Source organism: Phaseolus vulgaris, chromosome 5, assembly GCF_000499845.2.
Source record: "Phaseolus vulgaris cultivar G19833 chromosome 5, P. vulgaris v2.0, whole genome shotgun sequence".
Lineage (NCBI taxonomy): Eukaryota > Viridiplantae > Streptophyta > Magnoliopsida > Fabales > Fabaceae > Phaseolus > Phaseolus vulgaris.
Window position 1 is genome coordinate 2,108,130 of NC_023755.2, and position 11,195 is coordinate 2,119,324.

Below are 11,195 nucleotides of genomic sequence, written 5' to 3' on the forward strand. Positions count from 1 at the left end.
AATTTAAAAAATTCAAAAATACCCTTTATTTCGGAAATGAAATTTGGAATTGAAAATAATGCATTACAGAAAAGTAGATCTGAAAGAGATTATTGTGTTATGGATATAAAAATCCAAAAACAAAAATCAAAATCCCATTTCGGATAAAAAAATCCAGAATTAAAAATAATACATTATAGAAAAATTTATCTGAGAAAGATTATTGTATTCCAGAAAATGAGTTCCAGAATATAATTTTATATGTACTCCATCTTTTAAAGGTATTTTCGTCTTTTCGACTATAATTGGGTGCATTGCTATGGTGCAAGAAGCAATTGTCATTTTTAAGACTCGTCAAAAGATAAGTTGAGTCGACTTGATTCGTTTACTTGTTTTGATAGCTCTATATATAGGTATGAAACTTTTTTCACTCAATCTCTCGACTAATTCAACACATGTAGATCAATTCAACATGATTGGATAATAGAAACGAATAGAAATAATATTTTATTCTATGCAAATAAAAGAAACATAATAAGGAATCACTAACCATTGAATCTCAATAATCAAATCTCGTGAATATGTATTAAACTCAATTTTAATGGTCAATGAATCTCAACTAGTACAAAGAAAAATTAGAAAGGAAAATCAAAACATGCAAAAACTAGAGAATGAAAAACACATTTCACTTCATAATAATAAGATAAGTGCAAAGAAAATCATAATGTAAATTGTCACTACTACAAGAAAATATTTAAATAAAAACCAATTTTAAAGACAAAAAATAATTAGATTTTATATTGACTAAATTAGAAATTATTTTAAAAATAAATAAATAAATATTTCTAAATTAGTTTCTATTATTATTAAATAATTTTTAAATTGGTATCTAATTTACGATCAAAACTTTTGCTACCAAATTTAGAATCTAAATAATTGGTAGTTAAAACCTTGGTAGTGATTTTTTTATCAAAAAATTATATTTTGAAAAAGATATTTCAAAATAATTTTTTATCTCTCGAATTTTCTATTCTGAAAACACTCTTTTCTTATGGAATTCCTATTCTGAAAACACATTTTGCTTACATAACCCTTATTTCGGAATCTCATAAAATTGTAAAAGGATAATTTCAGTATTTTAAAGAATGTAAGGGTGAAAAAAGAAACTCCCCTAACTATGTGTCAAATATCTATGAATCACCATGGGAAACCACCTAGAATGTAACCAAAATCACAAACCAAACTCAAGGATACTATAAAGCCAGTAAAAATGGACACAATCAAACAACACAGGTACCACCGGAACAATGAAAATGGAAAAACACAGAGAAGAGATGGAAAACATATTTCTTATTTAAAAATTGGCGAGACCGTTTTTATTATTTCATAACAGTAATGGAGTGCAGGTTCAAATTTAACGGGTGCAGAAAGCAAAAGCCATAAAATTTTCATATACACTAGTATGGACAAAAGATTTTAGGTAATTTCTCTTCCGTAATATCATTTTCCATAATATCATTTAAAACATGCACACAACACAAAATTTAAAATTCAACGTCATCTTTGATTTTATTTTTCTTACAGATGCAGAAATTTGCAAGTGATTGTTATATATTCCAGATTCGATATTCAGAAAGTCATTCTCGTACTAAATTTCAAAGAATGACCATATCTGGAAGTGAGTTATGAGTTCTAAATTTTCATATCCAAAATGATGTGCTATAAATAGTATTGAAGATCCATAGGTAATTTATTTATGTTTGCTTACTAATTTTGACATCTGAAAGGTTATTTATGTTGTCCAAATAAATTTTTGGATAACAAAATTAAGTGACAAATTAATCTCGAATTTGTATATATGAAACTTTATGATTTGATTTACGGATTTGGAAGGCAAAATTTTTAAATCATTAAAAGACAAATTAAAAACAAAATGAAAATTGCATGGTGCTTATTGAATTGATATTAATATGGTTCAGGGAGAATCAGCCAAGATTTGATCTTAGAATAGGAATTTTATTGTTTTTGTTAATGGACCGTGTGTTATGGCCTTGTTAGTGCAATCCTCCTGTAGCACTATATGTAGGATTATTCTTATAAAATTAGGAATTGTCTTGTACCTTTCTTCACTATATTTCTGCAGTGTAGTTTCTTTGGTAGTAAAAATAGTAACAGCATCTTAACATGGTCCATAATAACCTTTTTAATAACGCTTTTTAAGAAAAAAAAAAACTCCTCAACCTTATACACAGAAGGTTTAAAATAATGATAAACTAAGAAGTATCAGACAAAAATTTAAAGAAAATTGAGTGTGAATATAATTACTGATGCACAGACAATAATGAATTTTGCATGGCAATACAATTTAATGGATATGATTAACTAGTAAAAAATTAGGATCCTCATATCAGCCGTTACTATGCTTACAATGTAATCTTGCTTCTTTCTGACTATAAAGAACAAAGTAATCGTAATTTATACCAATGAAATTAATTAATTCCCTTCAAAGATCAAAACCATAAAAACTTCATCACTAATGAAACATCTGCGTAGTGTGGAACACTTCTTCCCCTCACCTTCACACTTCACTCAGTGGGATATACATTAACCGTGGCAGCAGCATCATGGACTTGAATCAGTCTTGAGACATGTTTAGATTAAACTTTTACATACACATTCCTAAGAAAAATAAAATAATTTTTATTATAAGTTAATGCAATATAAACCATTTTTAAAAATTGTTTTATGTTAATATAATTTGTATATAAATGTTAAGATTTAGAGGCATTCTGACCTGCAGGATTCTGATAAAGCATGCATCATGTTGAAGGCGACTGTGTAGAGTTGCAATGTGTTACAAAATGGCCTCTGGTATCCCAAGCTTGCCACTGAGGTATAATTGTGTGGGAATATCACACTTGTGGATATTGGACACAGTTTCTGCTTTGGACATTGTTAAAGATTCTGTCAGTGCCAGCAAGGGCTCTAACAACAGACTTTGGCTCTCACTTTTTCTTTCTTTTTCCTTCCTCATTTCTTCTAGCAACGCTTTGCTGGTGTCGATACCTGAGAGGTATCCACCGTGTACGTAGCCATTAAATCTTTCACTAGTGTGCTCTCCAGTGAAGAAAATGCGACCTACTGGGGCCTGCAGTATATCAAGAGAGACAAATAACATAAGGGACAAAATACAGCTCAGGATCTCTACCCTACAAGGCACAAACACCATCTGTAATGTTCAAAAGTTCAAAAATTAAATATAAAGGATAAGCTTTGTTGGATTCTGCTTCCATGTTCAGCAATGAGCAGGGATACCAGAAAACAAAATGACATCAACTTCATGTATCACAGATAGAAAAATCAAAATAAATAAATTCATTAAAATACGTCATTAATGTGTTTTTACTACGATTTCCAAAGCATTATCGATGTAAATTTTGATAAAAACTTTCTATTTAAAATTTATTAATCAATAAATTATGTTAAGAAAGAAAATTAGGTATATAATAACTCCCCAGAACACCTTTTTTCTTTTGGGGTTCTGGAATGAAACTAAAAAAAACTCATACAAAATTTAAGGCCAAATAAATGAATTTGTTAGTGTCAAGGAAATATGATTCATCGGGTTAATGACACTCACAATTCACAATATATCGAGTAGGATTAATCTGTAGGATTGCTATCTGATTCAGTAAAAAGAAAATAGAAAGACAATTCCTTGGCATTGAATTATAGTTAGGAGAGACAATAAATTATAATAGCTAGTTGTAAGCTCCACGTCATCTATTGTTTTGTTTTTCATGCAAGGTAGTGTAGAATACAAAGAAAAGTAAATGAATTGAAGAGAGAAAAAAATATAAAAGACAAATATATAGCATCGATTGATATATTTAAACAGAATAGATTAAAAAGGAACTGTGACACATTTACAAAATATATAGAAGTTGAACTTGAAAAGCAAACCTTAATATTATGAAAAAGTTTATGATTGGAAATGATGGGGTAGTTGCTGTAGCTGCCACGCTGAAACCTGTTATTCCACCAGCGAGGAACGAGTATATCAATGGCATTGGGGATGCCGGATCCAAACATATCCCTAAGCACTGCCATAGCTTCTCTCAAGGTCTCTTCATCAGGTTGAGCTTCCACACGTTTTGATTCTTCGTTAGTCAATGTTACGACTAGGATATTGGAGCCAGGATAGGCGTTCTCCATGTGCTGGTCATAATTAAGCAAATCAACACATAAACTAAAAAGATTTGGATGAATGAACTTACAAACTAGACAACTATTCTGATTCAGAATAAGATATGGACAGGTTAGCAAACAGACTAGACAATTCAATCCCCAAGGTCATTTAAAAAATATTCTGATCCTGACTTCAATTATTTTCACTTATCATAGAAGTTCAGATCCAAAATCAATGCATCATTGCACAGGATTTTAATATTGACAAGAATAGAACAGATATCGTGTATTAAAGTTCAATAGTGTCCAAATCCTCCATTGTATAATTCAATTTTTGCCTATTATAATACTACAATACAGTTTGAAATATGTCATTATATTCTATATGAGAAAGAAACCCATCATAGCCGATGTAGTCCCCAATACGAAACTCATAACAGATGACTCCAAGAGAATACTAACATTAGAAACATCCGTAGAAAGATGATGAGCCATATAATATTATTTAACAGTGATAAAGATATTAATCTCTTTGTTCTCCCTGAGAAGATATAATCAATATGACCGAATAAGACAAATGGAAATAGCAGAAGCAAAAGTTTATTATCATGAGCACGTAATAAAGGTCAAAATTACAACATAAAATAAAAGTGAATAAACATGCACCTAAGCCACCTTGCGTAAATCAAGGAAGGGGGAAATATATAAGCAAAGCTATTTTTCCATATCAAACAAAAGATTAGTTTTTTTATCAATCAAGTCTATTATGTTGAATTGCGACAAGAGTAGACGGTGTTGAAAGCTAATTGCAAATAAACTCGTTATGAAGTTCAAGTGGAGCTTGCTAATGAGATTGATGAAATCCAGAGCACTGGGTTTTATGCAAAAATCATTGATTTCATAGAACGTGAGGATACTGGACATTTTCAGGGGATTGTTATTTTACAAATATTTAATGATTGACCAGAGTGTTTCACCACAGAAAGGGGATAAAAACAAAACACATAATTTTGTAGGCCTAATAACAAGTATGATAACATAAGTTATTTTATCGTAAATAGAGATAAACCAGAAGTTTAGAGATTAAGATCAACCATGTGACCCACATGCACAACGCATAAATAATAACAAGAAGGTATTATTTAAATCCTCAGAATGCCAATGGCACTCTATTTTATTTGGTGTATACTCTTCAAATCATATCAAAGTAGACACGTAAGCTCAACCTGGTCCCGAAGGTTAGGTAAGAGGCTAGTACTTTCACGGGAAATTAAATTGATAGCGGATTCTAATTGTCTTTGTCATTAAGATAATAAATAATTTCCCACAGAATTTGGCTTATAATAGAGCTGGTTCTATGTTCACCCTAATTAGTAGATGGAAAACACTACAAGCTTTGTCGAGAATAGAAACAAAACAGAAACAGAAAGCAAAAGAGACAACTTAGTAGAAAAAACATTAGGGGAAATGAACAGACAACCATTAATGAAAAATTAAAAAAGACCTGCCAAAATGTGTAGTAGCCTCTCCGCTCGTGAGCATAGATGAAGAATTCCTTTTCGGGTCCACTCGGCCAGAACTTATACGGAAACTTCAGAAAGATTTTAGTGTACACCATCACATCGCATTTCTCGATGGCTTCCAATTTCCATCTCTGTTTCATTATTTTATTCAGCATGGACATATTGAATCAGACAAGATTTAGCTCACGAAGACAAAATTGATAAACTAATAAAAAAACAGAACTGAGGGGACGTTTAGACGACTAAAGCCCACCTAAGTAGTATACGGAAAAGGCAAAGTACCTCAATCATAGTTTCCCTTAATAATTTAATTTGATGACCTCACATCACTGGTAATCACAGTTTGATCAAATACATTACGTGTTCAACATTTAAATTTACAAAATAGTGAGTCCTTAAGACATCATCAACTCTGATAAATTAAAGTCAGTATCGTATGATAGGTATAGAACTCTAAGAAGTTGTACTATACATATGTTTTCAGAACTTCATCTTGTGTTGAAGTTGGGAAAGATTATAGTAATAAAGAATCGCCCATATAAAGACTTGGTCTAGCTGTACAACACACAAGATGCTCATAGGTTAGACTTGAGAGGTTTAGGTTAGACTACAATTTTCTAGTACACAGTGCATTAGTCCATCCATAGGCTTCTAAAATCCATATGCATATGCAACAAAGTTAAAATCCACTAACGTTTTCTATGGTGTCACCTACCCCACTTAGTTAACTTTAAACCTTTCCTTTCCATTTTAAAAGTAAAGCTCTATTCATCAGGTTACAGCTAACTGTTCCACATAGCCATTTATTCATGCTAATTAACTATAGCTTGAATTAACTTTTTTATTTAGTTTGAATGCAATAATTTCCAAACCACTAAAAGATTAAGTAGCATCTTTCTAAAGACAACACAAGACTGCGCGCTATTTGAATTCACAACTACATATGCAAGTTGGTGTTCTCTTTCCACGTGTTGACCTAACCAAGAGGGTTAATAGACCACCAACGATGAGACTGTGGATCATTGATACCGTGGATCATGCGATCCCTGTTTTCTACATATGAAGACACCTCGAAAAACTTCTTCTGGCGTCATCAACCAGAGAGCTCAATTTAATACGAAACTAGCTATCTCTATATTTTCTTTACATTCCCAACCAATGATATTTAAGACTGTGGGGTCACAACCTGTTAAAAGAAGGGAAACTACTACTACTGTAGGGACCCGTATAGATAGAACCACACACTAGAGATTCCATTTCCACCATGTTGGTAGCAAGTAAATGCGTTATTATAGAATAGAATGACCTTGATTCTGAAATTAATGCCCTTAGAAAGATCAGTGAGATGCACAACACGTCCACATATTTTAGACCAATTACTAAGTTCCACATAATTTTATATTATAAATTTACTATGTAGTAGTATAATATACCAGAACACAGCTACGGATCTGTTTAGATATAAGTTGAAAGTGTTCTTAAAGAGATAGTTTTTTTTTTCATTAGAAAAACTCTTTAAAACATTTCTAGTTTTACTTAGGTATGCTTGATTACTCGGGGCTCGTGGGAGTGGAGGCAAAAAGGAAAGGAGAACAGTAGAATAAAGAGTAGACGTACGGGTAAGGGTGGATTGAAGGAGAGTAGGTCGCTTTGGAGAACACCAATGCTAACAGACAGAATCACGTAATTGGCTTCGTAAACGCAACCATCCTCCGTTTTCACCGTAACGCCACTTTTTGAATACTGCAATTCCCGGACAACCTGCACAAATTCATGCAAAAATAAAAAATAAATTTCCTTTCAGCTTAAATTTATCCATGTTAGTCAACTCTTATCTAGTACTAGTAAGTAAAATGAACTCCATGAGGACCATGACCCACAAAAATCATACGCAGTCAAAGGGAAAAGTATAGGAGTAGAAAAAACTGAAGTCCAAAACGCAATAAAATCTCATGAGAATCTGAGCGGTCTGCCTTGGAACCAACTAATAAATTCAAGGAGAATATTTATTTCAAAGGAATCTAGGCAGACTTGGAGCACGGACTGAGTAGTTGTTAAGTTATTGGAGATTTATGTAATTTACCCAGAACAGCAACAGTCTTAAGTCAGGTCCATTAGTTTCTGATCTTTTGAGCGATTGAGGTATTGCCTAATAAATGGGGATATTGACAAGACTCCCTTCTTCTGTGTTATTATTTGAGATGAAATGACCGATCACCTTAGGTTATTGCGATTCGGTCAATTCAAATAGTGTGGCTGGTAACAGAAATTGGAACTCCTGGGCCAACTAATTTATGAGATGTAAAAAACCTTTACAAGAATTGAAATAGAAGGTGGCATTATTTGTGGGTCAAACTTTACCTGTAAGTGGAGCTCTCAAAAGATTTCGGCATATTGATGTACGTCGGTAACACTAAAAAAATAAGCAGCAATGGTCAAATACGCCCTGAGACCCACCTGCTTAGTGTATGTTCGAACACTCAAATGATGACCTCAGATTTTTCACGTAAAAAGACAATAAAAAAGTTCCTGTAGAACAAACCCAGTGCTTGTCCACCATTCATACCCCAACTGAACAATGCATACATGAAAGATGTTACAGGACGTAACTTTTGCCATGATTTATATTCTGTTCACAACAATGGCACATGCTTGTTAATTTTTAGTGAACGATATTTTTTTCCAAAACTAACTTTATACTATTTCAAAATTCCGGCTATTTCCCCCCCTGTTTACATTCCTTTTACAAAACGTACATGTTAAATTCAACGTCAGATGGAACTCCACTTCTTCCAATTTTTTATTCGATTTATTTTAATCGCATATTATTTCATTCCATAAAGTAATTTTAAACATTGAATAGGTTGAATTTTAAACTGAAAATATCATAACAATTTAATGGGGATAATTATAAAAAATAATTGAAAGCTAAGTAATGATCAATGTAGGGTAATTAATCCTTTTAATGTTACTAGTTTGAACTTCAGAGATTCAACAGAGACATATATACGCTATTTGAAAGAACTTTAGTTTCTACTTTCAATATCTTTCCAATGCTTATATTATTTATATTCGTACAAGATTTCCTTATCACATAAATTTTGTAAAGAATTTTCGCCATGAATGTGTACTTGACAGTTGACCATGACTTGAAATGACTTTTTATTTTATACTCCACTACACATTTTACCCACCAAAAAAATCCAATACTTGAATGACAATAAAAAGATTTTGGCCAATAATTTCGCGTCTGAAAGCAATTGACATGGCTTTTGATAATAAAAAAACAAGACATTGGACAATGCTACAAACCACATCCACAATATTTTGATTTTCCTTCTAAAGAAAAGGAAAATGCTTCATAATTACTAAGATCAATATATATATATATATATATATATAATATAAATTAGTTCTACAATTAAGTATTTCATAATGCAATTAGCAGCTTTAGCATTCATTCAACTTTATTATATGATTTAGAAACCCTGTCGGAGCTTAACTAAATTAATTTATAATATACGTTTCAATTATAAAGTAGTCAAAAGCTTCACTAAAAAAGTTATGGGAGTTGACACCAGGAGAAGGGGCAGGAGATGAGTGACAGAAATATCGCAAATACACACGCAAAAAAACAAAAGCAAAACAGTTCTGAGAAGTCATTATCTACAAACTCCACAGTGGGACAATAGAGATTAAATAACAGACAACGAGACACAATAACAAAAGGGGAAAAAAACACAAGGCTGGGAAGCAAACAAATGCAGATGTTCACCAGGAAATGTAATTGTTACGCAAGCAGACAAACCAATAGAGTATTTCCAGGTAGGGGCGATGGAAAAGTCTTCAAATAAGAAAATTCTCATAGAGAAACGGCTTAATTATGTTATATGAAGAGTTGTGTTACCTTGTTGAGTTTGAGACGGTTGTCCAAGATTCTACCCTCCGATGTGAAGAGAAATTCTTCAGCCATTTTGTACAGCAAATAGTCGTACCCTCTTTCGTCAGCAACCAAAAATTCTCTCTCTCCAAAGTCTACGTAGGTGGATATTGGTTCTACCTCTGTGCATCCCAAATTTCCCAGTTTCAGAGCACAGTACACAGCGAAACAAACAAACAAAAATACACATGTTGAAGCAGTTTCGGAATCACAAACAGTATTTCCTTTTGTGTGCGACAACGAATTTGAATAACTACAAAATTTTCACTGGTTTTACGGAGGAAGCAAATCAACAGTGAAAAAGTGAACGGATCGTACCAGCCATTTCGAAATCATGCAGGATGAAATCAATGGCGAGCTCTACTGGCGTCTCCGGCGTCCTAAAAGGGGAAACGTAAAAAAGTGCATGAGCAACAAAAGAGGGCAAAAAAAAAAAAAAACAGAACCAAAACAATCCAAAATGAAAATAATTGAAGGCATGATTGATTATATATAACAACACATTCGCAAAATGACTTTTGCGGCTGAAAACGACGCGCAGAGCTTTACACTTACGAAGGCCGTTTCGATTCGTTATTATTTCTTTTACTATCATTACGATCATCACCATGACCATGACCATCATTTCCTTCTTCTTCCTCCTCCTCCTCTTCTTCTTCCTGGTTCCTCAACTTCTGAATCGCCGAGTCCACCGCTTTTTTGTACGAGTCAGCAGCGATTCCACTCGGAACGAGATTTCCGCTGCAACAAACAACTCAACACACCGAGTCAGCAAAAGCAAAACAGAGGACGCAGTGCAAACAACGTCGTTAGGCGGAATACGAATGGACCTGCGGTCGTAGATGTTGTAGCGCGCATTGCTGTAGTCGGAGAAGCATGTGCGGATGCCGAATTGCGCGGCAAGCTCCCAAACAGGGTTAGGCAGCGGACCGCCGACGCCGGCGATCCAACCAGCTCCAAGCTCCACCGACACGCCGCCAAAACTCTCCTTCCGGATCCTTCCGCCGACTCGATCCGACGCCTCCAGAATCACCACGTCCTCGACGCCGTTCTCCGCCAGCACCTTCGCCGCAGCGATACCTTGAAATCAAAGCAAACACAATGAGATTCCAGAACATTCCGTTCAGAAACGGAGTCCGTGAGCGAAGAATAATGAGGCGGAAGGAACTCACCGGAGATGCCGGCACCGACGATGATGACGGAGGAGCGAGAGGGAGAATCCATCATGCCGTTAAATCTGTTCGGTTGCGTTCAGAGAGAGAGAGAGAGAGAGAGAGAGAAAGAGCGTACAGTGTTTCTGTTTTTTTTGTTTTGTAACACCTGAAGAATTATAGCGGGAGTCGGTTTATATAGGTTTTATTTTTGCGGTTTTGTGATTAATTTCTTTTTAAACCCCATTTATTGTTGTTTCTGCTTTCGACTAAGATGCACGATGGACTCGTGTTGAAACAATGTTTTGCATTTGAATCTAGTCCAACAATCCGTGCTCCACGCCAACGCGTTTTCGGACTCAACACATCATGGTGTGGAAGTTGCTAATGCACTCACCCTAACTTTTACCCTCA

At 34.0% G+C, this 11,195-nt stretch overlaps 1 protein-coding gene across 1 annotated transcript; it reads right to left on the bottom strand.

Annotated features, from left to right (window-relative positions):
• Positions 1–2,273: 2,273 nt before the first annotated feature.
• On the bottom strand, positions 2,274–10,963 carry LOC137834766 (polyamine oxidase 1). Its single transcript, XM_068642945.1, has 10 exons — positions 10,803–10,963; positions 10,461–10,710; positions 10,186–10,371; positions 9,949–10,010; positions 9,598–9,752; positions 7,308–7,451; positions 5,672–5,821; positions 3,943–4,197; positions 2,774–3,127; positions 2,274–2,658 (listed from the first exon to the last, which is right to left on the bottom strand). The coding sequence occupies exons 1-9, from the start codon at positions 10,855–10,857 to the stop codon at positions 2,834–2,836; spliced, it is 1,551 nt and encodes a 516-aa protein (XP_068499046.1). The 5' UTR covers positions 10,858–10,963; the 3' UTR covers positions 2,274–2,658; positions 2,774–2,833.
• Between the last annotated feature and the right edge of the window lie 232 nt (positions 10,964–11,195).